The following is a 27,984-nucleotide window of genomic DNA, read 5'->3' as shown; positions in this document are numbered from 1 at the left end:
GTCAAAAAAAGTCATAGTATAGTATGTCGTCCAAAATCAGTCAAAAAAGTCATAGTATAGTATGTCGTCCAAAATCACCCGAAAATGTCATAGTGTAGTATGTCGTCAAAAATCAGTCAATAAAGTCATAGTATAGTATGTCTCAAAAAGTCATAGTATAGTATGTCAAAAAAGTCATCAAAAAAGTCATAGTATAGTATGTCAGACAAAAAAAGTCATAGTATAGTATGTCGTCCAAAATCACCAAAAAAGTCATAGTATAGTATGTCGAAAGTCCAAAATCATGGGTCAAAAAAGTCATAGTATAGTATGTCGTCCAAAATGAAAAAAGTCATAGTATAGTATGTCGTCCAAAAATGGGTAAAAAAAGTCATAGTATAGTATGTCGTCCAAAATCAGTCAAAAAAGTCATAGCATAGTATGTTGTCCAAAATCACCTGATTATCAACAATAATAATAATAATAATAATACATCATACTTATAGCGCTTTTTTGGATGTTCCTTCATACTATCACTCTTCATGTTATCCCTTCAACCAACCTTGATTTATAGATCTGAAGTCTTGGGTTCAATTCCTGCAAAACCTTTTCATCCTTATTAACCACTTAAAAACAACAAGATCAAACCTTGAGTTGAATGTCTCAAGTTGTAGGTTCAAATACCTTTGAAACCTCTAATAAAAATAGAAACAAATACTCAGTTAGATGTTGAGTTGTCGATCCTTTACGCTGGTTTTAAGCTTTTTAACGTAATTTATGAATATATATTAGCTCTAACCACTGTGATTGTAAACAAAACAAAGATATAATTGCTAATAGCAAGAAACCCTCTAAAACTGTACAGTATGCTAGTAGATATCGATGTGCTGAACACAACTTTTTCATTCTTATTCAGAACTTTTAGAGAACACTCTTTATACAGCTGCTCATGTCTCTATAACATAGATGTGAGAACCTTCAATTAATTAGCCAAATCATATCGATGTTACCTTAATTGGTTCGAACCATGGACAAAGGAAGAAGAATTATTCAAGCCGGAAGTGTTTTCAAGGGACAAAACAACTTTTATTCTGAAGTCCTCGAACCGGACGCCTCGGTGATGTTGCTTCCGGCAGGAAAACAAACCAGGATATCCATGTAAAAAAGAACTGTTAGTTTGCTGCGTTACTCACGCATAATTAACCCGAACCCCATTTTAAATGTCTGTCTGAGGCTTAACTGTCAAACATGAGCGTCACTTTGGACATACGACTGAAAAGAGCGAATAAAGTTTATCATGAAGGGGTAAGTTTGTTTCATCACAGCCGGCTAGCGATAGCTGCCTCTGTAGCACCGTCTGCGCTGTAAACATCACATTTATCTTAACTGTTAAATGATTGTTTAGTGTCAGAAGAGCACAGTATATATATATATATAAATGTCCTCGATAAACATGAACTACCCAACCAGGAGACATGGTCGTTGTCTTGAGCACATGATCCACAGCTGATGAGGTCATGTGAGTGTTTTCAGTGTCCGGCACAAAACTACAACAAACAAATCACTGTTTGATTTAAAATGTAATAAAATTAGCATATATTGATTGTTGTGCAGAGAAATAAATACCAGCCAGTTTCTCATTATAACGATAAACAATCAATCAATTACGCTCTCAAAAATGTCACCATTCCAAAATGACTTACTTATCTTTAGGAATAAACGTCTCACATTAACATTATGTACATTTGAGTTGTTTTGAAGTCATTATTTTACTGCGGTCAAGCTGTCCGATACTCGTCAAACTATCTGACGCTGAATTTAGTTTTTACGGTAAAAAGATAACATCCGGTTTTCAAAATAAACAATCACATCACCGTATCTGTATACGTTTTCAAAATCCCACATGCACACTTTTTAATACAAACATATGACCAACTTTGGGATGCAATAACAATGTATATACAGTATATTTTTTTCAATTAAAAAGTGTGATAATGGAACTTTTAACTTGAAATTTCTCTAAAAACTAAACACTAACTAACAATGATTTACAGTGTGGTAGTAGCCATGGATGGGCAACATGGTTGGTGTAGTAGTTAGTGCTCTTGCCTTTGTAGCACAAAGACCTGGGTTTGAGCCTTGTTCGGAACAAGGGCCTCACTGCATGAAGTTTGCATGTTGTCCTTGTGTGTTTTCTCCAGGTTCTCCGGCTTCCTCCCACAGTCCAAAAACATGTAATATGGGGATTGACCACTCTCATGGTAAATGAAGGGTGTCCAATTTACCTAATCTCCTAATTGGATGTTTGACTGTGGGACTACACCGACCGTGTGGCCCTGAGTAACATTTCAAGTGTTCGTTATGTTTTTTCTAGATACAATGGGGTTGATGTTTAAGTGTATATATAGTGGAATACTGTCAACAGTGTTGTTTGTTTGTTTGTGTGTGTTTGTGTGTGTGTGTGTGCAGGAGGTGGTGGCTGGTGTCATCGTGCTGGTGTGTAAGGAGTCGCTGCAGCACCATGGCATCACTCTGAACATGGAAGGACTGGTGAACCTGCAGCTCAGTTCTAAGAGCGTTGGTGTCTTTGAGGCATTTTACAACTCGGTCAAGGTGAGAACTCAGTTCACACATGAGTAGAATCTGACTCTCAGTAAAGTCTGGATGTGAGATTGTTGGTCCTTAATTCACCATAAATACAGATTAGAAGTTGCTGTAAACTGGAAATCTTGTCTGTACGATCCAAAAGTAAAACCAGTTTAACTCTAGAATTTGGTAGCCAATTCTAATAAATCTAATCCAGTTGTAGTCAAAGACCTAACCTGTCCTCCCTGTGCAGCCCATCCAGCTGATCAGCAACAACATTGAAGTGGCCAAAGCAGGAAAGATACCAGGTGGAAAGACTGAGATTCCCTTTGAGTTCCCTCTGCAGGCTAAAGGCAACAAAGTGCTGTACGAAACTTACCACGGTGTCTTTGTCAACATTCAGGTGAGTGAGGGACTCTGACTTCAAATTATATTAGATATCATAATTAAACAGTGGGAGGAAGATACTTACCGTATGGCTTCCTTTGTTTCCTCACTCTTTACACACCCAGTACAACTTTTACCTTCAAATCATTGTCTGTAAATCAGGAAAGCTGATGTATGAACACACTTTTACAAACTACATACATTCAGATATATTTCTGTGTAAACAGGTGTTTGTCTTCTCCTCCTCTCAGTACACGTTGCGCTGTGACATGAAGCGCCCCCTGCTGGCCAAAGACCTGAGCAGGAACTGTGAGTTCATCGTACACTGTCAGGTGAGCTAAGCAGAAACTGTGGTCACGTAAATAAAGATTAAAAACTAATACTATGTGGGGTTTTTTGATTAAGGTATTAAGATAGCAAAGCAACATAAACAACCAAGATAAGATAGAAAATACAAGAATTTCTTTTACAAAGGAGTTGAGGGTTAGCTCACAAAATAATCTGGCAAACAGAAAATGTGCAGAGGATGCTGTTCAAATAAAATGAAAGAAAGAGAAAAAATGACTTATTAGTCAAATACAGAAATAAAACCATACTTTTACTTTAAGTAAAACAAAAATGACACAATGGAATAGCATCTATTTAGACAAGATTAAAAACAAACCTACGCTGAGAATGAGGAATCAGTTTTTTTAGAAGCTAAAGACCTGAGCCCAACTTCCATATTTCAAACACCTGCCACTCAGCATTTTCTTCAACAAGATTACAAACTGCTGCTCAGCATGAGGCACTCTGACTCTCAGAGGCGCCCGGTGAGGACCGGGAGACGGCTTCTTCTGTTGGAAGTGAAACAACTCACCTCCAATGACAGACTAGTTTGCATATCTAACTCAAAGCTAAATTGGGGACGACGATATTCCAGCAGCCGTAACACAAGGTTAAAACCAGATTTAATGGCTTAGATTAAGGACCTTTGTTTTTGTTTTAGTCTGATTACAGATGGTAGTTATATTTACATTCCAACTGTCTTCTGGAACCTCTTCTGAGGTTATGTTGTACATTAACAGTCTAGGAATAATCTAAAATAATCCTAGATTAAAACACAGCCACTTGATCTGTGCGAAATCTGTTTCTCTTCCTCCCTCAGCCACAGAAATCTAAAATTGCTCCAACTCCGGTCAACTTCACCGTCACTCCAGACACCTTAGAGAACATCAGAGAGGTGAGAAGACCGCGGTGCTTTTTTTTTTTACCCTGATTTTTATTGTTTCAGTGAAAGAACGACTCTCCTTGTTTTCTGTGTTCAGAGGAGTTCTCTGCCCAAGTTTCTGATCCGAGGCCATTTAGACGCCACCAACTGTGTGATCAGCCAGCCTCTGACCGGAGAGGTGCTGGTGGAGAACTCGGACACTCCCATCAAAAGTATTGAACTGCAGCTCGTGCGAGTGGAGACCTGTGGTGAGGACACGCCTCCAATCTTTCCTCTGTTGCAGCTTTGTGTTGTTTTTTTAAAGAATTGTGTGTCGTGTTCAGGTTGTGCTGAAGGCTACGCCAGAGACGCCACCGAGATCCAGAACATCCAGATCGCAGAAGGCGACGTCTGCCACGGCCTCTCCATCCCCATCTACATGGTGTTTCCCAGACTGTTCACCTGCCCCACGCTGGAGACAACCAACTTCAAAGTCGGTCAGTAAAGCCTCGCATTTATGCATTTGTTTTATTCCACACATGAAAATAATTACGACAGATTTGTCTAGAAATGTCAGAAAACTGTTTTTAAGAGTGAACAAGACGTTCACTGAGCAGATATTATAAAAGAAGGTTGAATAAATTATTACATTTATCAGTTATCAATTATTAAAACAGCTCACACATTTGCCTGAGGATCATTCACAAGATAAAGGAACGTGTAGAACAGTTTAAATTAGATTTATTCAGTATAAATCAACTGATTAGATTGGTTAAATAAAGTATAAAATACTAATTTGTCCAAAAATCACTAAAAGTGCATTAAAATCAAATGTAAGGAAATGTTCATGTAGAAAAAGCTGAAATTCTGTTGAAATATCACCATGTCCTTACAATACTAACATTTTCCATAAGCTTGTCATTTGTTACAGTTTTGTTTACAGCAACTGATTTGTGGAGAAATAAAAATGCATTTTAAAGCCATCGTCTGCTGCAGACTTTAGGGAAAAGTTTGACAAAGATCTGGGGAAAAATTGTGAATTTTTTTACAAAACACGTTTGTTTTCTGTCCTTTTTAGAGTTTGAAGTGAACGTCGTTATCGTGCTACACGACGATCATCTGATCACAGAGAACTTCCCGCTGAAGCTCTGCAGAGTCTGAACCTGGAGCTGAGGCAGTGCAGTCCAGTTCACCACGACGTGAGACTCTGTGAAACCACAGCAGCTCATCTCCAGTGGGAGATCAGCGCCTTCATCTACTAAATAAGAACTTTGAGGTCATGAGAAATTTGGAGGAAAAAACTCTTTTAAATGTTGTTTTTTGTGGCTCTGCTGATGATTTACAATGATTTGTCATCCTTCTGATTAACAGTGTACAATTGTGATAAAATATTAAATCTGTCTCAGTATTTAAGGCCTCTTTTTTCATTTATTCAGTCATTTATTTTCCCTCCATCGTTTTCTAAATACGGAGACAAAATGGACAAAGTCAAACACGAGACGAGTTTTATTTCCACTACGTAAAACCTTCCGTTTTTTCCATGCACGTCCCTCGAGAGAGAGAGAGAGAGAGCGTATAAAGTAAAATCATTGTTATGCATCATTTTAAGATTTTAATTAAACAAATAAAAAGGTAAAAATAAAACGGTGAATAAGAAAAGCAAGACGTTTATACGTCACGGCAAGCAGGACGATAGGGACGTCACGGAGCTGGACGTCTCCGACTGGACAGCGCGGGGAAGTCATCGGGCATCAGGGCGTGGTCTCTGCACGTGGGACAGGTGCTCTGCTCCTTCAGCCATGACCTGATACACTGAACACACAACAAGCAACGCAGATTATTAAACATAAAATGAACAGAGGTGTCGGCTCGTGCAACACCACCTCTGGCTTATTTCATGTGCTTCTTGTACATTTAAGGCATTCAGACATCCAGCTGCTTCAGTAAGAAATCTAAATAAAGTAGAATCAACTTCGTATTTCCTGAAACAAAATTGTCTTTCTGGGGAACTTTTTTTGGCAAAGGGCAAAGAAAAAGATGGTTTGTGTTTATGTTTCGTGCCGCTTCCGTCAAACAGGCAAAAAGTAAGTGTTTCTCCTGCTCACGTTTTCATGGAAGCTGTGTCTGCACTCCAGCACACAAATGTCCTGTGGACTCATGTCCTCGTGACAGATGATACAGGGATCCTCCACGTTGATCTGCAGAAAACACACACGTTTAAAAAAAGGGTTACATTCAGATTAAGAAGCTGAATAAACCAAAGCTAAACTCAAAGTTACACCTAACGTACTTAACATCTACACCAGAGTAAACTGCTGATGGAAGACTTTTTAAAGTCCCCTTTAAATACTTTCATTAGTAATTTCAGTGAACTGATTCTCATTAAATCTGGGGTTTTTGTACTCACTGCGTCGGGATGTACAAATCTATGGTTTTCAATGGGCTGCCAGACGGGAGGCGGAGTCGCAGCTGCATTCCCACGTCTCACAATGTTGGATCTCACAGAACTCAGCTTCTCCTTCAAAGGAAAGAAAAGGAAATGTGTCATTTTCTCAAATTCCTGCACTGGCTCGGGGAATGAAAACATGTTTTAGGAAAGGTTTTGTGTCCCATGTGCTGTGAGAGGAGCAGTAACCACACTGACCTGATGGTCCAGGATCAGCTGAGTCACTCCACCAACCACATCCTGCAGCTCCATGCTTCTGAAGCTTCCACCGCTGGACATACGCAGCTCCTGGATCCGCCGCAACATGTCCAACCTGAACACGCACACAAGAATACAGACGGAGATTCTTCACAATAGAGCTCTTGCCAATTTTCTACATGAGACACTCGAGGTTCGAAGAAAACTGATCTTTAATCATCAAATACGTCCCAAACACAACACTTTCGTGACCCTTTTTAAAGTAAAAGTACTCAAACGTTTCAGTTTTATATTTTAACACGCTGATCAGCAACATAATCGTCTCGCACCCAGTATGATGTTAGTATTCTGTTTGACAAGCTTAAAAACCTTACAACACAGAAATGACCACGTTAAAACATACATACAGAGTGTCTTATATCCTTTTTTCCAGCACAACCTATAGACAATCTGATAAAATTATATATTTTATTCCATTATCACCAACTAAATAAACACACCTGAGCAAAAAACTGTTTAAAATTGGATTGAATTTGTGAAATTCGTCACAGTTCAAAGCTCAAAGTTCGCTCGGCTCATTTTTATGAACAAAAAAGACGACATAAGAAGATGAAGATAAACCTAAAAGGGTTGTGTTAGTCCAGCGTTACCTCGTGTAGTCTGGGAAAATAACGAGCAGGCGGTCGATGATTTTCTCATACAGCGTGTTGCGTGAAGGCTCCTGTTTGGTGGCAGGAGGTTTGTGCTGCGTTCGAGCCGGAGCAGTTGCCACAGCGGCGGCTGCAGCCGTCCGCTGGGTGATCGACGCTGAAGGCTGAGGTCTGAGGTCTTTGGCTGCTCCAGCAACCTGCAATGTTCACACAGAACAGGAAACAAAGAAAGGAATTAAAATAATCATCCTTTGTTCCACTGACTCGCCCGATGAGGCCGCTCCAGCGACAAAGTCTTACCGTTGGTGCTGAAGCTTCAGAACGGCCGTTTGCGTTACCGAGGAGACTCTCACCGACTCTTCCCCCATTCTTCACCTGATCAATCTGCTCCTTGTAGTGCGCCTGCAGACCGACAGCACAGAGACAAACTTTAAGACACAGCACAGTCGGAGGCTTCTTTTATTAACCTACAAAATATCAAAAATGGAAGAAGATTTTTCACTACATGGTAGCGGCTCGGCTCTTCATGGTTTGGTTGGTTTTCCTGTTACTATAAAACCTCCTTAATGAAAACATTTTAATAAAGGCTTCATTAACCTCCGCAGTGGAGATTTTCTTTTCAATTTCTTGAACTTTGGATCTCCAGGAGCCTCTAAAGATGTCCAGGGCTGGGTCTGGGTGCCTGGAACATGAAAAAGGACATTACACACGACTGTGATACCCATCTGCTTACACGTTTAGTCCACCCTGTGAGCCTCGTACCTGTCCATTCCTTCATTCAGTCTGCTCAGAAAAACCTTGGCTTCTGCCAGCTCATGGTAGAGGCCGTGTAAACCCTGCTCACGGCTGCTCTCTGCCACCGACACCTGGAGAAAACAACCAAACAGAGAAGCCAAGAAGTTGATCATGAGTAACTGTTAAGTTTTTTTATATCAAGAGTTTGTGAAGCACAGCGTCTGTTCGGGATCAAATTGTGTGATTTACCTGAGCTGTGTGAGATCTCCTAGTGACTGAAACAATCGAGTCCTTGCAGCGCCTGATCTCATCTTCCAGACTCATCTTCTCAGCTGCCGACTGATTGCTGAAGAAACAACGAACACAGAAGTGAACACAAAGAACCAGAGTGGATAATATTTCACATTTTTACCACTTACCTTTTCTCTTGAAATTCCCTCAGCTTTTTGTCATAGTTGGCTTTGTTGTCTCTGATGTTTCTGGCCAGACTACACATGAAAAAAAAAGGGAAAAAAAAGTGTATGTCAGACACACACACACACACACACACGTTTGCATAGCATTCTTTGTGAGGACACTCAGACATAAAGCACTCCCTGACCCTTATCCTATCACAACTAAATGCCTTTAACCTTGAAAAAAGATCTTTAAAGTTGTGAGGACCAGACAAAATGTCCGCATAAAGATTTATTTAAATAAAAACTGGTCCTCACAGCCGTCGAGAGACACACTTTTATTAAAAACAAATAAAAATGTCAAGAAAGATTTATCGTTACGTTACATAACAGATGATTAAATCAGTGTTTGAGCTGCTGTGTCTCTTTCAGCCTCACCGTCCATGTTCCTCCACCAGCTCGTCGATCTTCTGCTTGATGGACCTGAGAACTTCCTGGTTGGCTTTCTTCTCGTTCTGGTCCTTTTTCACCTCCTCCTCCAGTTTGTGCTGGAACAGCGTCAGCTCTCTATTGGTCATCTTGACAAGAAAAAAAAACGAAAGCAACGATTGATTGATGGACAGGAGACACTTCAGCTGGTGAGTTTTAACTCATCACTTATTAAAATCACCGGAGAGAGTTACATGAGGTCATGGACGTACTTGTGTCTTGGTGTTGATGTTGCGTATTTCCTCCTCAATGGACGCCATTTCTTCTTTGTGCTTCTGGACAACTTTGTTAGAACTGCTAGTCATTCCCTTGATCTGCTTCTCCAGTCGCACATTACCCTTCTCCTTCTTATTGATGTCCCCCTGGACGAAAACGTTCAAACACAGATAAACTTAGAAGAGCACAACAGAGGAATTACCAGTTAAATTCACTTTTTTTTAATAATAACCAGCAAATAAAATGAATGAAAGGGACCTGAACTCTGATCAGAGGCAAAACATTTAGGAAATAAATTAATTTTAAATCAGCGTCATTTCTTTTTAATCATTAAAACAAGTTTCAGCTTCTCAAATGGGTACATTTTCTGGTTTCTTTGCTCCAAATAAAGAAATCATTAAAACTATTTTTTCAGGTTTATCGTTTCTTTGCTGTCATATTATTGAACAGAATGGAATTGATTAAAGCATAATTAAAAGCTTTTAAGACAACTAAATGTTTTCAGTTAAGGTCAGAGCCTCCAGTCATGAACCTCGCTGCACGTCACTGACAAAATTAATGGTTAAAATGTAGGAAATCTGTCAAGATTGTTTATAAATAGATTAATATTGTGTTGTTGCATAAAAACAGTACTGGTCTCACCTGGTATCTCTCAAAGCGCTCATGAGGCTCTGTATTCACTGCTACACTGCTCATCGTCTCTGGAAATGTCTAAGAAAATGAACAAAATGGGAAATTTAAACTTCAACAAAGTTCGGCAGCAGCATTTTGTCAAGTTAACTTAAAAAGCTGAGAAAGTGTTGACTACCTGCACGACTGCGTCTTTCCTCAAAAGATCATTCTCAGGTGTCCTTGAAGTGACTCCTCCTGATGACTCCACTCCAAAAATCCTGTCTGGTTTATAGCCGCGAAGCTCACGCTCGCCAACATCGCCAAAGTAAGGGAACTGCTGTGGACGGTCATAAGCATTACTCCACTGGGTCAAGAGATCCTTCCCTTTGAAAATGACAGCAGAGGGGTCGACTGCAATGCCCGAGTGAAAGCTAAAACTGAAAGGATTTGAGAAGGAGGGAAACACTGGAGGCTGTGCAGAGGAAACCGTGTCCCATTGGTTTGGGAACGTGGGTTCATGAAAATCAGGAGTTTGTCTGTGTGCGTCGGGATCCACGATAACGTCCAGGTCATCAAGACTGGCTCCAAGTCCAGCTTGCTGCAAGCTGACAGCATGCTTAGCCAGACCGACACAATTGCCGATCTTTATGAAGCGGAGGGACTCGAGGAGGAAGGACTCGAAACCCCCTGACTGCTCGATCTTTAGCTGAGCCTCGGATGGGAAATACTCCAGTTCACCAACCAGCAGAGGGTCTTCAGCAACCAGGGGACCGTGCTCCTCCAAGATCTGAGCAAAATAGCTACAGCAAAAGGACCATAATCGAAATTTACAAATCGGAGGAAAACAACATGAGGATTGTATCAATATAAGCTTTTATTGGGATCAGTTTTCAGTCTTTGCTGTATGTGTAAGTGCATATTTAACAGTTGTTTTGTATTTTATTTGTGTGGTGGTAATCTACAGATTTACTTTATATGAAATGCTATCTCTTTTTTGAGCTTTGAATGTTATAATCTTTGGTGAGTCCCCACATCACAAACGGTCTAAGAGTTACAGTAATGAGAAGTACGCATGCCAAATCCTGTCAGAGACGTCACAGAAGGGTACACGTTGTCTTTTATCCTAAAAACCTAAATGGAACAGTTGTAAATCAGTATGTAAATCAAAAATGTGCCAAGAAACAGGCTGGTACGTAAACCCACCTAATGGCTACAGTGTATAATGCATGTGTCTCATACGTGAAACTGCAGGTTGCACTTACTCATACAAACTCTCTTTGGTTGGGTCAGGGTGGTTGTCCAAAATCTTTTTATAGCAAACTGGTTGACTGGTGCCGTTGTACTGCTCCTCAAAATCGGCCACTTGCTCTCGAAGGTGACTGGGTACACTGAACGGATCGCCGGGGTGAAGGAATGATCTGCTCACACAAAGTTTCAACGTCAACACAATCACAGGTGGAATAAAATACTGTGCGGTAGACGCGACTTACAAAGAGTCGTCTTCAAACAAGTCATGGTCCCACTCGTCTCTCGGCGTTACATCGCTTGTCTGAGGAAAACTATATATGCCCTGATGGAGAGAAGAGGAAACTCTTCAAAGATATGACACATGCAACCCATACTCAATTCTAAAGCAACAGTTACAGATTTAATCACTGACCTTTATTGCATTCAGTTTCTTTTTTCGATTTTTAGTCTTCGTAGGAGAATTCTGAAATGAACGAGATCATTAATTTCTTCTCGATGTTTCACTACAGGTTAGAAAAAAAACAACAAGCAGCCACAAGGGTTTCACATTCACAAGGGAAATGCACATAGTCAGCACTAAAACCCATGTCATGGCTTTTTATCTTCAGCAATAGAGAAAACCCCTGGACTCTCCGTTACATAATTTAATATACAAATCCCTGCATATCTGCACCTTTATTTCCTCATACAAACTGTGCCCTAGAATCTTGTTAATATCCATCGTCGTGGATTGGTTAATTCAGGTTTATATTAATACTAAATTCATTCAGAATTTTGCAAAAAAAGTTGTTGATTTTGTTTTTTTATCATTCAAAATGATTTTGCTCCTTAATTCTTGTAAGACATTTTTACTGTAATATTATATTCAATTGTAATATTTTCTTTATCATGCACATATTTATATCTTTTATTAAATCTTATTTTACATTTCTAATTTTTTTGTATGTATATTTTGCTTTATCTCATATATTTTCTGTTTCTTATGTCTTATACCTAAACTGCGCTGCTGTAACACAAGAATTTCACAGTTAAATCTATCAATCTAAACAAGCTTGATGTTAACTGACCAGATTTGAAGTGCCGGTAAGCAAACTTTGAAGGTTTCTGCAGTGATTACGGAATAAAGCGTACAATGAAATGGTCATTTATGTTTGTCATACTACTCTGACTGCAGAGTAGTATGACTATCACCAATGTAGTTTTGTGACAGAAGATAAGAATCACCTTTTAGACATTTCTTTTTCTACCTACCCCAATGTATGTCTCCTGAAAACTACATACAAAATGTTTATAATGGTTTAAGACTAACTCATTCAAGGGTGTCCTCTGAGAGAACTTAATTCAATGCTTTCATTCTGTCCTCTCTTCATTTTCATACTTACTGTATATAGACTAAACAGATCTGAGATCATGTGTCCCAAAACTATTCCATTAGGTTTACTTATTTAAATAAACTAAAAACTTACATTTTCATTTTCATCAGACTTTTTTAAGACTGAACAATGGCCATCTGAAAAAACAAAACAAAAATAGGAAATGAAATCATGATGTCAGGCAAACCCAAGCAGAATATAGGTACATTGTCAAATCAGACTCAAAGTACGTACCCATCATATCAAAATACTCATCCAGTATAGTGTGACAGGCAACATAGTCGTCCCTATGCTCCTCCAGAGTCCAGATAAAGAGTCTGATGTCATGTGGTGGGGCCTGTTTTAGATAATCAGTCACAGTCAGGCCGATACTTGAAAAAATTTCTGGCATAGAACCGAGCTTCATTAAAATCCTCTCCTGCAATGGACCAAAACTGAGCAGAAGACCCAGGTCCAGCTGCTCCAAGTGTCCGGCGTAGCGCTCAATGAAGGATGTGGCAGCATTCAGGCCTAAAGCATGCAGAATACAGAATACAGTTAGTCAGACTCCCCAGCTTCTTGACGTCCACAGTTTACAGTATTTACACCGTGAAACATGCTGACCTGCATCATTGAGCTGACATGCCCACTTGTTGAGTTTAGGATTCACATCCAGGTTGCTGAGTATCTGGATGAGAACACGAGCCCAAACGCGATTCTGTCTCTCTAGTAAGAGCTCCAGAGCCTGTCCCAACGTCTCCAGTGGCTGCTGCTGCCAGTTAAGCATCCTCTCAGCGAGCTTGTTCCCCTTCATCGAGTCCAGCTCCAGCCACGGTTTCAGACTGCTCACCAGCACAGACACTTGGAGGCCTTTCTCCTCTTTCAGCAAATCCATCTTCTGGCTGATCTGCAGCAGAACTCGATCCCTGTATAGCAACCAAGCTGACGACACCAAGCAAGCATACATGAAGCCGTTTAATGAATGCAAAACCTCCACAGAACTATTCCAAACATGCCTGTGACAGAGGCAGTACCTTTCTGTTGACTCTTAGTCGCTGTGTCTTCTGTCTGCTGCAAGATCTCGTCGTTGATGGTCTGATTACCTTCAAATGACAGCTTATTCTGCTTCCTCTTGAGCTTGTGCCCCGTCTTTGACTGCAACTTCTTCAGACTGAAAAAACAAGATAAAGCATCAAAGGCATGTTTCTGAAACTTATCCTTCTTATACAGTTCGAGATGCATAAGTCACACAATGCCATCATATAACAATCAGTAGCAGATTCATGATTACATTTTATATCTTGTTTATTTTACATGCATTTATTGCAATATGTAGACGTAATGTCCGCAACCCTGGGGCAATTATATGATTAGTTATAAGGGTAATTTCTTCCATCTAGGGCTTTCATTTTGTCTGAAAGTTGTCTTCAATAAGAAACTTTTAAGAGTTAACAGTAAGATTCTTGCTGAATTATAACACAGTGAATAATATCATGAATTGTGCTCTACTGCAGCCTCACCTTGTACATTTCTGATTCACTTTTGGCTTCTGAGAAGTGCGTGATTTGGGGATGGCAACATCAAACTGAACAAAGACACAAATCAGGTCAGCACAAACCCTCGTTGTTCATTAGAACAGCGAGTGCAGAAAGGTTTGCGTCACTTCCAGAGACTCAACTTACCTTACACTTCAACAAGCCGGTTGGGCCAACAATTCTGATACTACAGATCTGGCCGAGACAGTCTGGCGTCAAACATGCTTCGTGCAAGAAATCCTGCAGCATAAAATGGTAACATTAAGGTTAAAGACGGGTGTCAACAGCTACCAAAGGATAGATAACACATACACCTATTACCTTTTCATTTCTTTCAGAGAAGTTTGATGCCTTGAGGGTCTTCCAACAGGTGATGTGGTATTCAACAGTACAACTCTGACAACAACATATTTGAATGAAGCCCTATGTATAAAAAAAAGAAAGAAAAGAAGACACAATGGAGTCATCTCTGATTTTCATATTCAAACTCCAAACACTGCCCCGTTTTCTTTTACTGCTTCTTACCTTAAAATCAGGGTCAGTTATGTAGATTTCAGCTTTCAATGAGCTATGGCCTTTCTCAAATCGACACACAGCATCAGGAATGGGAGGAAATTTACATAGCTCTATAGCATTTTCCAGAATTACCTTAAAAAGAGACAACACATGTAATAAAAAATGAAAATGTAAGTGATTTTGTTTGAAATAATTATAATCGAGAAGCCTAAGCAAAAAAGTGAACTTTGATTGTGAGTGTACTTGATTGTTCAGATATCCTGCACATCATAATTCAGGAGGAGAAATGAGACAGCCGACACCGACATCATTCTAAACAGTAATCTATAAGTTGCTGGAGTTTCAAATTCATTTTGATGTCAATTTATATGCCAACTCTGACATAAATATAACCATGTGAAAAAGCTCAAAATACTGGCTGCACAAGATTTGTAATAAATATGTATATAATTAGAGGAAGAGACTGAACTGACAACTCACCAGGAAATATTCAGGTAGTGTTTCTTTGACAATCTCTTTTGTTAAGGGCCAGGTGAGTTTACCAGGAGTTATTTGATTCTTCACCATCTGCAAGGAGTCAGAAAACTGCTCGAGAGCAACTGCAAACCTGAAAAGTTGAAGTGTTGGAGTGTATAAATCTTTTATACGGTGCGACTCAGTCAAACAATTTGACAGAAGCTTTCAAGTACTGGATGTTCCTGTACCTGTTCTCTTTGAGTAATAATTTCCCAATGGCATAGTGAACCAGACACTGAAATGTCCTCTCCTCAAATGAGCTGATCTTCTGCACAAGCTTTTTTGCTTCGGAGAGTTCCTGTATTTCACAAAGTAAAAAGTAACCACACATAAAATTAGAAAGATGCACAATATCCTTTCAAATTCATACATAAATGGTCCTGTCTAAGGAATAACTAGAGGCAAAAGCTAATTTCGATGGGGAAACAGAAACATGGCAACATTAACAGTGTTTATATCTCAATTTCAGCCTTTTCTGAAAACATATTTTCTACATGGTACATCTCATAGAAAAGGCCAAATAACTTAATTGGGACATTAATAAGCTCAACTTTTTAATTGGTCTACAAACATTTTGGATTGTGGTAAAAGTAGCTTTACAATACCAAGGTTACAGCTGCAACCGGGAATATCATTTATACATTTTTCTACCAAGTTAATCCATGAGTTACCTCGGGTTGACCAATATCTGTTAGAGCAGCTGCTCGACCATACAGCAGCAACAGCATGTCCACTGTGGAGAGCCCAAGGACCTGGGACAGCAAAAGGAAAATGGTGAGATGATCATTTGAGGTCTTCAACACAATTTGCAAACTCAGGGAAACTGGCTTAATTGCCAATTTATATATCATGCAAAACATAGAAAACTACAATCCAATACAATAAACTTAAATTCTTCATACACTTACTCTACATTATACATTAAATTACTTTAATTTCTCTTAAATAAAGTTAGGAATATTGGCTCCAAAGAAGTAACAGCGTGAAATGTGACAACCTTGGCACTGGTTTGTACATCAGTGGTATGATTACCTTCAGTGTTTTAGTCTCTAGAATGGTCAGTGCCTTGCTGAAGGCCTGCTCTGCGTTGCGGCTGCGGAGGTCGGTCAGAGCAGTGTGGGCATCCTGAACCAGTGATCTCAACTCTTTACACACGTCTGCTGATTCACCACCGACCGCCTGGTTCTGAGGAGGTTAAACATCACAGCAGGTCAACCATTGTTCCATAATACTTTAATATAATTTAAAAGCTATAATCAATCATTTGTTTTCTATGTGTTCAACATAGTGTATTACCAAGCTGTGATTATATTAATCCAACAAGAAGGCAAAAAATAAACACCATGCCATTGACCTATTGTTCTAGTGCGTGAAAATATTGTTTCTTATGGTCATTATTGAGATAATTTATCCTCCCTACAGGATATGAAGATCTGTGTTTTAGGGATATTTTACAGTCATTGACAAATACCTGTGAACACCATTGATACATTTACACAGAAAGCAGTTGTTCTTTGTTATATTTAGATGCACTTTTGGCACAATGGTGAAAGTACTTATAGGAATGGCACCTTTGGGGTGCTTTCAAACTCAATCTATTTGTATTTTAATTGAGGTTCTTCTGTCCTTCCTGAAATAAGCAAAACTTTCTTTGTCTAGTGGAAGACATGCAAAGAATTTGGCTCTCTGGTGAGATTATATGGTGCAGTGACAACAACAACAATAGTCTGTCTTTGCAGCCTTACCTCCTCTCCAGACTGACAATTTCTGTTGATTGATTTTTTCTGTGCTGTGGTGCCGTGGTGCTCCACTTTAACATTCTTTGTATGAACCTCACTGGAAGCAGAGAATTTTCAAATCAACTATACAGTCTTAAAATACAACCAAATCAATATACGTCGTAGTAATGCACAGACGGAAGAGAAACTACACTATTGATGAGGTTAAAATATAACAGAAATCTTGTTTGAAGACTGCGGTCCTGTAAAACTCCCCTGCTAACCTTCCCACAGGTAAGTCTCACAATAATCAAAAACACACTACATTTCTTCAACTAACCTTTTTGAGGGTTTAGAGTCTTTAGTACTGCTCTTCATCGGTGCAGCCTGTTCATTTTTACCTGGGGAGACAAAGTAAATCATGGTTCTCTTTTATGTGTGTGTAGATATCTAATGAATAGTTTCATCCATGATGAGATTTAAAGGCACTCTGGTCCCAGAAACAGAATAATCACTGACAACAAAGACGAGTTAAGACTGTGAAATAGTGACTCCGTTCTGAGGTAATCTAAGGTCATCCTCCTCGCAGTAAACTGGACGATAAAACTTCATTTGCATTGTATTGTCTTTCATGCTCAAGGAAACGAGGCTGTGTGGCTCGTGACCATGAAGGGGAATCTGCATGACAAATGTTCAATCCTTCACCTTCAGAGGGCACAACGACTGCAACCGTTAATCAACGCTTAGTCCTTTATTTCCTTTGACCCATCCCTTCACCAAGTGTTGGAATGCTGTGATCCTGGTTACAAATCTTAATCAAGAGCTTTTCAAAAGCTAATTTCACAAAATTCAGATTTAAAAGCCATAACTCTGACGTGCAGACAAAATGCAAAGAAAGCATCAGACAGTGTTAAAATGAACTCACCTGGTTGCTTGTCCTTTTTAACCTCAAAGACCTGACAACACAAAAGTTACAGATTGACATTACACTTCATTTAAATGTGCATGTAGGTCCAGGAGGGTCTAAAGTCCTGGACCAACCATTCAGCCTGTAAAAAAACTATGAAAAGTAAACCTTTTAAAATCCTGAAATGGAAAGCAGTAATGTTTGAATTAGATGCTCCAATAGCAAAGAACGTTTTAAATCAGTGACAACTTCTGCAAAAGGACTTTAATTTGACATTTTCAAGAGGCCATTTCACAATATACAGGTAAAGTTACTAACCTTGCTTGTTTTCATGTCCATCTTTACTGGTGATTCTGCTGCATCTGCTCTACGTGTGCCGTCAGGTCTGCGGGGCAGAAAAGAAAAATAACACAAATAAAGACTTCCCACAAGTTAGTTTACTAATCATGTTTGCACACTGTATCAGGAAGTTCAAACATACCTCCTATTCTTATTCTTTGATTTTCCAACTAAAAACAAAGCAAACAAACGGGGGTTTAATTTTTGGAGGGACAGCAATGAATGAGCAGATGTTACGTTTCGGGACAACAATGAATGAGCAGATGTTACGTTTCGGAGACATTACCATTTATGGGGCAATTAGCTGGGCTTTTTATTTTAAAAAGCAAACATGAATTGAGGGAAAATAAAGTACCTTTAAGTTCTCTCATTTCAGTGATGAATTTTTTATGTTGTTGTTCCAAGTCTTTGACTCCATCATGGTCATCCCCACACAGACTCTGGGCTAACTTGTTGGCCTCTATGGCCTTTCTGATCTCGCCTAACGAAAACAAAGCCTCACAGTAGCGGTAGTGACCCTGCAAGACCCACAGACACACAGCACATCAACATTTATATCTGCATTTAAGCATTTAGCAGACGCTTCTATCCAAAGCGACTGACAAGAGGAACAGTGGACATCAACTTCATACATAAATAATGTTTGCTTTTCAGTAATGGAAAGCAGTACATGAGGAGTTCCTTCTTTATCATGTAATAAAGCAATAAATGTTGATCCTCACTTGCATGTCCACACCACAATCTGTACTGAGATAACAAAAGAGAGAGAATTACCTTTGCCCAGAGAGGTTTTATCAGTACAGCACGTTTTCCGTCACCAACTGCCTTTCTATAAAAATCAAAAAGTCATGTTTGGGTTAAAACATTTCTTAAGCTTTAACAAAAAAACATTAAAATCAAGTTAATGTTCACGTTTGTGCAAAAAGTATTTCAAAAGATTGACCGCGCAATCTAATTCTGAAAAGGCAGACAAACTCTGCACGATAACAGGAATACATCTTTCGGTGGAAATTGTTCTCTTCCTTATCTTCTAATCATGACTCATACTTTTAATGACAATATGAATCGTCGTTGCCTATAAAGTTAGAAATACCTAAAATACTTTTCATGTTTACAGTATGAATTCTTGAGTCATGACAAAAATGTGCCAGTGGGTTGCAGTGACCATAACTTTGTTCAACAAGATCTCATTAGACAAGGATTTCCTAAAACACTGTACCAACCATGTAGGTTTGTGCTTTATATGCTTTTTTATATTTAAAACTCTTCTTAATAAACACAGCTAATTATTTTCTCAAAAGATTCGACATCAAGATCATACAACCTATCCAAATACACACTGGACTTTCAACAAATAAAAAAAAGAAGCTCCAGATACTTACAGATACTTTCTACATCGGATATAACATAGGGCTCTGTTTCCATATATTATGTGGTTATCAGGGCTGGAGAGAACGAGCGAGAGAGAAATTAAAGCTCAGTTTTAAAAAACACTGCACAATTTTGTTACATTTACAAATCCTAATACAGCAGCGAGGCCTTAAATAAAAAACTAGAGATTCACATCAAGGCCATTTTAAGTGTTATACTGCTGTTACTGTACATGAATAGTAAATATTACTAGTTCCTTAAACTGGTAAAACACTTGGAAAAAAAAAGAAAAAAAAAAAGGACAAACTCACTAATATTTGAGGGCTTTGGAATAAAACTTCACAGCATCGTCGTACTGACTTTTCTGAAAGTTCTCATTTCCTTTCTTCTTCATGTCTTCACTTTTCTGATTGAGGAACAGAACAAATTTAAATCTTTGCTTCCACCGATACAAGACAACTGCAAAGGTTTAGCAGAGTTTACAGCAAGCATGTTGGCAAGAAAAGCTCCTATGGATTCCTCTTTGATCATTCAGAGTGTGTTTTACCTTCCCCCGTCTCTCGGGATCTTTGGAGTACATTTAAGGCGTCTAAGGCTCTCCCATAGAATGTTCACTTTTTATAAACATAGCTGGTGAAGAGTCTGGTCGCCTAACACATTTGAACAGCACAGTTTCCTGCTAAGATGATCAATAGATAATCCATATATTCAATAAAACTAAGCCCATATGCAGTACTCTCTACTCTCAATGCATTATAACAAACAAATGACTAACTACAATATGTTTTGTTGTGCCTTACCTCTATATAATATGGTGGTGGTTGAGCCAATAGTGACTTCATAGTTCTCTCCATGTTGCTGCCCATGTCCTGAATATATTTAGCAACTGAACAAAAGTAGAACACAAAATTAACACAGATCAAAAATCATACTAAATACAAGCATTTCCCTTTAGATGTGTGATGAGAAACATCTTATGACTTGATAAACAGAGTAAGCAGTGTAAATATCAGAGGTTGTGTGGTTTTCCAGTTTGTTTTTTCTTACACTCAGTGAAGATGAGGTGCAGCGCAGAAACACATGCTTGTTTGTGGCCGAGCTCCAGGACACGCTGGCAAATATTAGGTTCTCCTGTTCGCTCCAACCAGAGAAACACGTCATCCCACGCTTCCGGGGAGCGCTGGTGTTTTGAAACAGAACATAATGTCAAAGATAAAAGAGAAAATGTACAATATAAAACAAAGTATTTTCATGTTTTCATACTTTTGTCCACCAAGATATTCATAGAACCAATCTGACACTTACTCCCCTGATTCAAAAACTAAAGTTATCAGCTGGTACCAACAATGACCTTGTGTTAACACCAACAACTTAAAATGGATATTATTCCAATGTTTTCAGACTTACCAAGTTAAACATGTTGCTTATCCAGAAAATGTGCTTTGCGTGTTCCCTTTTCACCTGAAAGACAGAACTATAAATTATAAACAAATAATAAAATAAAATACAATAAAATATGCAATTTACATCAATGAACACTATGTATTTAGATGCGTAGAGGTAACTAAATACTGTAAAATAAAATATGGATTATATTTACAAAAGTGACTTGTGCTACTAATTACTGCACAGAATTTGACTATTGCACGGGGATAAATTGCACTTAAGGTAGAGGTAGTTAAACACAGCAGTTAACACAGTTTATTATTGTACAGTCTGGCTGCTGTTGGAATGAATGTTATTAACCACATTTGTCTGTCTGTGGAGGATTTTGGTGAAAATGTTATGGTGCAAGGAAGAAATTAAAATGTGGTTGTACTCCAAATTAAGGGTCAAAAGTCTAACAACCTACTGTGTCTGCAACCGATGAAACCAGTCATCAGCCTGATACTAGCTATCTATGTGCACCAGCCTTTACAGAAATTAGTGTTTTTCCCCACCCCAGTACAAAACCACAACAAGGGCAACTTACACTTCCCCTTTCCAGGGCTCTCAGGATTGCTTCTAGTATTTCTACCATGTGGATGTTGTTCAAACTAAGATCTTCACTGTCCCTGGAATGAAATGACAAAAGATTTAACGGTCTAAAATCAACACATTTAAAGTTAAAAACATGCAGATCAGAAACCATAATTATACTTACAAACTATCAATTAGACCTATTTGTAAAGCCCAGTCTGAGGTGTGGTTGACCTCTTTCTGCTGCAGCAGAATGGGAAGCCAGAAGGTACAGACTTTCATCCGCTGTCCAGCTTCTCTTTTTTTATCATCAGGGATACTGAGCCATCGATCGAAAATGTCCTCTAGAAAAACATGCAGGAAATCACTTACATTGACTCATATACAAATGTATCTGGACAGCATTGTGAAATACACATCGACTTAGACAAATGTTCCTTACCTGATGGACGGAGGGCAATAACTGTATCATTTCCCTGAATGTCCGAGAGAGAGAGTAAAAAAGTCTGATATACACAAAACAGAACACTGCTTACTTGAATATATTTAATTATCAATTATATAATTATCAAACATCTCACCAGATTACTGCGGTGTCTGGAGGCTGACCAGTCATAACAGTCTGAGTCCGAATCTGACATTTTGTCAAACTCTGAAAGAGAAAATCAAGCAAATCTGTTTCACTGGTTTGTTTTTGGTAAGCAAACACCACCCTTTCAATGATCTATGCAAGTTTATATGCGACACCTGCATAACCAAATTCTAAAAGTAATAAGCTGAGCGCAGGACCTACGTGAACAGACAGAGACAATTCACATTACAAACTGTCTTGTTTGTTTATGTAATTGGAATTGTCCAATCAAGTGATTGGTTATTTCTTTAAATCTATTTATCTATCTATTTATGCAAAATAATAATAAATAGGACATTAGCCATCCTCTCTACATGAGAGAAATCAGAGGGGCATATTTTCACTTCTTTCTTTAAAAAAGACAAAAAAAAGACAAAACAGTTGGCTGTTGCTCTTCTTGTTGTTGTGGTGCAAGGCAGTACAGAATGCTATGAGGAAAATCAATTGCCGCTTTTCCACTACATGGTCCCAGGACGACTCGCCTCGGCATGGCACGTTTATTTTACCTGATACTTTTTTTAGTGAGCCGAGCCGATATTATGCGACAGAGAGTCGACAAAAGAATCAAACGCAACAATGCAGAACTGTAGATCAATTGAAACGTTTTAAAAATCCTCAAAACGTGCATTAATCTCCAAAATTTAGCATGAAAACGTTTAAAATCTCAATATTTAACAGAGGAGTCCGCTGTTTTTTTTTTTGCGACAGCACTGCCAAAAGGCGGCAATTGTGAGCGGTGAGCCACATCACAACCCCTGCCGCTGTATTCAGCGACTGCGTCAGATGGAGTCTGTGATCTGGTAAAACAAAGTCATTCATGCAGCCGTGCAGTGACGACTCTGCCCACACCAGGGATGTACTATATTGTAAAACCAACCAAACCATGTACACTCGAGCCATGCCGAGGCGTGGCGCAACCATGGTGTGGAAAAGTGCCAAGTGTTCGACAAAGGAATAATATCCCACAAGTCAGGTTCAGCAGCTTTCCTACTGTGCCAGCACAATGGTGTCATTGACAAGAATTTGGTTATCTTTGCAGAGCAGGTTATGGTTTTTTGGACAAGGTTTATGTTTTTTTGTTTGACGGCCTACTGTACAAGTCCAAATGTACATGGCAGAGATTTATTACATGTCATTGGGTATGTGGGTTGTGGCTGAAAAAGTAATGTAGGTGACGATCCTGATGAATCAGTTTCGTTTTATAATAGGTGTTAATCTTGAGACAGAGTTGTATATTGACACGGTTTGTACTCTGCAAGTTTTTTCACCTTCCTGTTTAGTTTAGAGGCGTGGGAGGGTTTTAATCTCCCCTTAACAACAATGCAACAGGCCTAGAATGCTTGATAATGTAAATTAGGTAAAGTTCAGCTAAACAATATGGACCGCGTATGAATATGTGCCTTATGCTAGGCGCGTGAGTACCTAAAGATATGGAACTATGGGTTTATGGGTAATTCATGAAAACCAAAACGTGTTTTGGTTCATTGCAGAGGCATTAGTCATTCTAGAGTAACACGGGGAGACAATAATATTGTCGGACACTCTTAACAATAATAAAACAAGAACATTACGAATGTGTTTTTCGCAAAGAAACTTCCACACTTTAAAAAAAAACAAAACAGATTGTCAAAGCAAAAACCCCTCAGAAATGACAGCATGGACGCTCGCGCACGTTAGCATTTTCTCATCGTAGCGAACATTCAAACACACACAGGCCTACAACTGTATTTACTGGAGGCCTTGCGATTGAATTAATGTATGTAATATTTATTTTAGAATGACGGGACGACGTTTCTTAGCCTCATTGCTACTTATTTTGGTTTCCGCTGTGTTTGCGCTACACGACTGAAAGCGACTGAAGCCGCGATTAAAAATGTCCACTCCTCGATAGTGGCGCGTCTTAAAATGTGATTTTAATGACAAGCTGGTGATAAAATACTCACGTTTTTCGTCAAAGATGAACGGCGGAGCAGCGTTTTATCAGTCGTCGTCACTCGTCCTGCTCATAGTAGTGTACGGAAGTGAAAACTGAGACGCACGCGCGCAGCACAGCCTCACGTACGCACGTTAGGACGAGCTGCTTCTTCTTCTTGATGGTGTTTATATTTAAACGTAAACAGCACCACCTAGTGTACCGGAGTATGCAGATCTTCGCAGTGGCGTGCACAGACAATTGGAGGGGCAAGGACATTAAAAGGGCACCTCCTGTGAAAAATGAGTTAAGTGTAATTTTAAGGCAGGATGAGCCTGTTTTTAGGGTTGAAAATGTTTATTACACTGTCTTCAACACACACTCAAGGCATGAGTGACACCCATCCCAAACCGCTTGCAGTACTAGTTAGTTGAGATGTCGTCCCACCGATTATAATGGCTGACTTCCTGTTGAGTCAAGACCACGGTAAACATCTTCAGGGCTGGTCTCGAATATGACGTTTAACGTGGTTACAACAAAAACAGCAGCATAAAACATTGTGAAATGGTCATGTCTTCACCAGGGGGCGCTGAATTTTAAAGGTTAACATTCAGAATTTGCTGTCCCCTATAACTGGCTACTTGGGCCCCCGTTTAAATAAATCTAGATATCTTTAGATATTCATTTTTTACTTGCTGATTTCGTGCACATTTGCACATCTGTTCTGAATTTTAAAAAACAAAGCTGTTAGAAAAAAAGGGGGGGAAACACTGTGTATATGATGTGAATATGTATATTGTGCTTTTGTCTTTTTCTTTTATTCTCTCAATAAAAAATTGATCACAAAAAACAAAGCTGTTTACTTGTTTAATTTAAGTTCAGTAAAACTGCACCTGGTTCTTCACTTTGAGCGCAAAAGTGCAAATTAACACGAGGCCACTTTTGTGATTTTACTGCCCTCTAAGATTTAAAAAAAAAAAACAACGACAAAGAGTGACACTGATTTGATGTAGAAAGCACAACTATGACTATTACTAATGCAATTTATGGTGTTACAATAATAGTCAAACACAGGCTACTCTTATATACTAGAAATAGTGTGGAACATATTGTACTGGTGCGGGTCTACGCTTGTACTGGTGCCAGTACAGGGGAGACCAAAGCACATGTGGTGAGAAGGTAAACGATGCTGCTAGAGATGTGTAGTTAAGGAAGAGTCAGAATTCATTCTTTGTAAACAATGTTATTCTACCAGGTACAGTAGTGTCAGTCTGGGTTAGGCAGCAGATCTACGCACACTTTCCTCAAACTAATGCTGCATGTGTACAACAATGATTCTGTAATCAGTTCTGTCTAAATTATCCTTAACTTAAAATTGTTCCTCTGCTTGAGCAGGCTTTGGAAAACTTTTTCAGGGAGCTGGAAGATGTTTCTGTCGTGGCCGAGGTCCTGAGCATTAATGATACGCGTCAGCAGAGCTTGTTGTATGGCTGGAGACTGACACGGATGATGCTGCACGCTGTGACTCACATTCCTCCACGGCTCAATGACTAACAGGCCTCGCACGCCAGCTTCCTCCTTCCTGCTCGAAAAAGTCAAATTGGTGAGTGTCGTTGTGGTTCCTGTAATTGCATGAGTGCCATTCCTTTCTTCTAAGACTCTAAACTCTTCTATGTTTCCCTGGGTTTTACATTTGCTGCTAATATCAGCTGTGGAACTGAGTGCAGTTGTCCCAGTGAATCTATTAGCCTGGCTAATATTAGAAAGGGGTTCACTTAAACAGGTCACATTGGTTGTGCTGGGTGTGTTCATTTGTCTTGATTGAGTGTCTGTCCTTGTGCGGAGTCCTCGTGGACTCTGAGCTGCGGTCTCCTGGATGTGCTTGCGTAGATAGGCTGTGAAGCCCTGAAGCAGGTGTCTTAAACTTGTCCTGTAAGACAGACCCAGAGACCTCGCTGATCCCACAGGCACAGAGTGCAGCCGGACCTGTTGGATTAAACCAAAGGTGATTCAGATTTTTGGGAAAATCCATTGGAATTACACTCATGACAGAAAGAAACTTTGTTGTTTGTAAAAACACTTGAGACAAGTAATTCCATCCAGAGGATTGCATTTTGTTCACTTGGAGTAATTTGTGTGTCCTTCTGATGAATCTAAATGGAAGAATGTTGGGGAGACCAAAGCACATGTGGGGATTTATAGGGCAAAATGTGCATTTCTCTTTCTACGATGAAGAGTCTTCTTGAATTCCTATCATTGCTGTGGTGGTCACTGTAACTGGTCATTGAAGATTATTCCTCACTCATCATTTATGTCTCGTTTACTATGGTTTTCTTGTCACGTCTGTTTTTGTATCTGTAACACCAGACTTGACCACACCTCTGTGATATTGATATTTCCATTTGAAACTGTAATTGGTGACGGCTTGGCGTTTGAGTTGCACTGTGGGTAACACAGCACAAAGGAAGAGGAGGCATAAACTGCAACCACTGCTTCTTATGCATTAGTGCAAGCTGGGCAATAAAATAAAAACTATACTACATCAAGTTCATTTATTACTGTCGCAGGAGAGGCTGGAGAGTCCCAGCTGACAGCAGACAAAAGACAAAGTCGACTCTGGACAGGTCGCAACACTAACCCATCACATAGTTGCTCATCTACTATCACATGCACAAATATGGTCAATTTAGAATCTCCAATTAACCCTATTCTGCATGTGCACAAGCTGGAGTACCCCACAGACCTGTGAGGCAGTGATTCTAACCACCACATCACCATGAACTGTAGTGTAGCTTGTTCCTTTGATTTGTTCAGAGCAGACCTGGTGTATTCTCATGTGCAGGTGAACTGCAGCTCCGGTCAACCACTGCTGCATGGACACCGTGCTCATCCTCTTCTTCGTGGTCATCCTTTCGTAATGGTCAATGAGTTCAAGCTTCAGCCAACCGTCGTAGAGCTCAGTCGTCTCCGCTATCTTCTCCTCATCGCCGGCAACGCCTGGGACCAGGCGGAGGTAGCTGTGGATGATACGACCGATTCTCGAGGAGCTGCTGATGCCGAAAATTGCCTTTGCTTCAAACTTCTGACTTGAGGAGTTCCCCGGCATTGACCCTTGGGCTCGGACCTGCCGGAAATGACAGAAAATAAAGGCAAAGTGATCCAGTTTAACAACTCAGTTAGTAAGTCTGTAAAAGTTCTCCTGCCTGGGAAAAGACATTGGTTGTGTAGTGATATAATACATAATTGGACATATATATACAATTTGACTCTAAAAACACACATTTACATGACTCGTGGGGACAGGAAGTAGAGAAACAGAAGTCCAGCTGAGAAGACAGTTGTATAAAAGTCTTATTTGTTACTTGTTAACAGCACTAAGGAGTTTAATTTTGACCCGATGGCATGCAGGATAAAAATGACTTCACAAATTCTATGAAACATGGCAATCCAACCGTTACTAATGTTTCCATGGGATCATGAAATGACCCCATGGTCAGCATGACAGTACATGCTTTAGCTGAGGTTTCTAAACACAGCAGCTGACGTTCAATAGTTGGACAAAATTTGACCTACTTGTAGGGCAACCTGGTCAAAGAGCAGAGACAGAGCGAGAGCAACCACCCCGACTCCTCCATAGCTGACCCTGCTGCTGCCCCCCAGCTGTTGAGTCAGGTTCAGGTTGAAGCGACTCTGCTGCTCTCTGCTCATGCTGCGCTGTAAGAAGGCATACTGATGCTGCAGAGCCGCAGAGGAGTCCAGCGACAAGTAGGTGGTAAGGACTGGATCCAGGGAGATGTCGGGTATGATGTTGGCATCTCGAGCCACGGAGAACAGCTCGTGGACAGTGGCTGGAGAGGGAAGACACAAACTGTGGCCCATCAGAATCATGGCTACATCGCTCTGTGTGGCCAGTGTGTGGAACAACTGTTATCTGTGCTCACGACCCTTTGCTTCATTGGACTGGTCATGCTGATAACATCACTCTGAATAAGCCAAATGAACACAACACACTCCCTCATTTAAATAGATTATTTATACAAACAATGACTACAGGAACATGGACCGTATTTTCCTGTTGGGACTAAGCCTATGGAAAAT

At 39.7% G+C, this 27,984-nt stretch overlaps 3 protein-coding genes across 3 annotated transcripts; 1 reads left to right on the top strand and 2 right to left on the bottom strand.

Moving 5' to 3' along the window:
* The first annotated feature begins 467 nt into the window (after positions 1–467).
* On the top strand, positions 468–5,549 carry vps26c (VPS26 endosomal protein sorting factor C). Its single transcript, XM_044041573.1, has 8 exons — positions 468–1,284; positions 2,449–2,592; positions 2,819–2,968; positions 3,204–3,284; positions 4,100–4,174; positions 4,260–4,410; positions 4,486–4,638; positions 5,220–5,549. Exons 1-8 carry the CDS (start codon positions 1,228–1,230, stop codon positions 5,300–5,302), a joined length of 894 nt encoding a protein of 297 aa, XP_043897508.1. The 5' UTR covers positions 468–1,227; the 3' UTR covers positions 5,303–5,549.
* An 80-nt stretch (positions 5,550–5,629) lies between these two features.
* On the bottom strand, positions 5,630–24,012 carry ttc3 (tetratricopeptide repeat domain 3). The gene is made up of 46 exons (XM_044041572.1): positions 23,918–24,012; positions 21,925–21,995; positions 21,786–21,819; positions 21,528–21,687; positions 21,357–21,438; positions 20,792–20,845; positions 20,432–20,564; positions 20,185–20,270; positions 19,696–19,790; positions 19,396–19,458; positions 18,788–18,842; positions 18,369–18,531; positions 18,156–18,183; positions 17,993–18,059; positions 17,693–17,723; positions 17,108–17,168; positions 16,795–16,885; positions 16,082–16,234; positions 15,721–15,801; positions 15,238–15,347; positions 15,014–15,140; positions 14,543–14,665; positions 14,339–14,440; positions 14,165–14,257; positions 14,003–14,067; positions 13,517–13,653; positions 13,107–13,424; positions 12,738–13,013; positions 12,597–12,640; positions 11,543–11,593; positions 11,373–11,452; positions 11,145–11,300; positions 10,079–10,682; positions 9,913–9,981; positions 9,267–9,416; positions 9,004–9,143; positions 8,590–8,658; positions 8,420–8,516; positions 8,198–8,301; positions 8,033–8,117; positions 7,736–7,837; positions 7,436–7,632; positions 6,786–6,900; positions 6,549–6,659; positions 6,247–6,339; positions 5,630–5,953 (listed from the first exon to the last, which is right to left on the bottom strand). Exons 2-46 carry the CDS (start codon positions 21,982–21,984, stop codon positions 5,843–5,845), a joined length of 5,226 nt encoding a protein of 1,741 aa, XP_043897507.1. The 5' UTR covers positions 21,985–21,995; positions 23,918–24,012; the 3' UTR covers positions 5,630–5,842.
* A 594-nt stretch (positions 24,013–24,606) lies between these two features.
* Positions 24,607–27,828, bottom strand: LOC122779311. The gene is made up of 3 exons (XM_044041500.1): positions 27,460–27,828; positions 26,708–27,010; positions 24,607–25,872 (listed from the first exon to the last, which is right to left on the bottom strand). The coding sequence occupies exons 1-3, from the start codon at positions 27,772–27,774 to the stop codon at positions 25,240–25,242; spliced, it is 1,251 nt and encodes a 416-aa protein (XP_043897435.1). The 5' UTR covers positions 27,775–27,828; the 3' UTR covers positions 24,607–25,239.
* Positions 27,829–27,984: the final 156 nt, after the last annotated feature.

Source organism: Solea senegalensis, linkage group LG13 (assembly GCF_019176455.1).
Source record: "Solea senegalensis isolate Sse05_10M linkage group LG13, IFAPA_SoseM_1, whole genome shotgun sequence".
In the NCBI taxonomy this organism is placed as follows: domain Eukaryota; kingdom Metazoa; phylum Chordata; class Actinopteri; order Pleuronectiformes; family Soleidae; genus Solea; species Solea senegalensis.
Note: the sequence above shows the minus strand (reverse complement) of the source record. Positions and strands in the feature narration are given on the sequence as shown.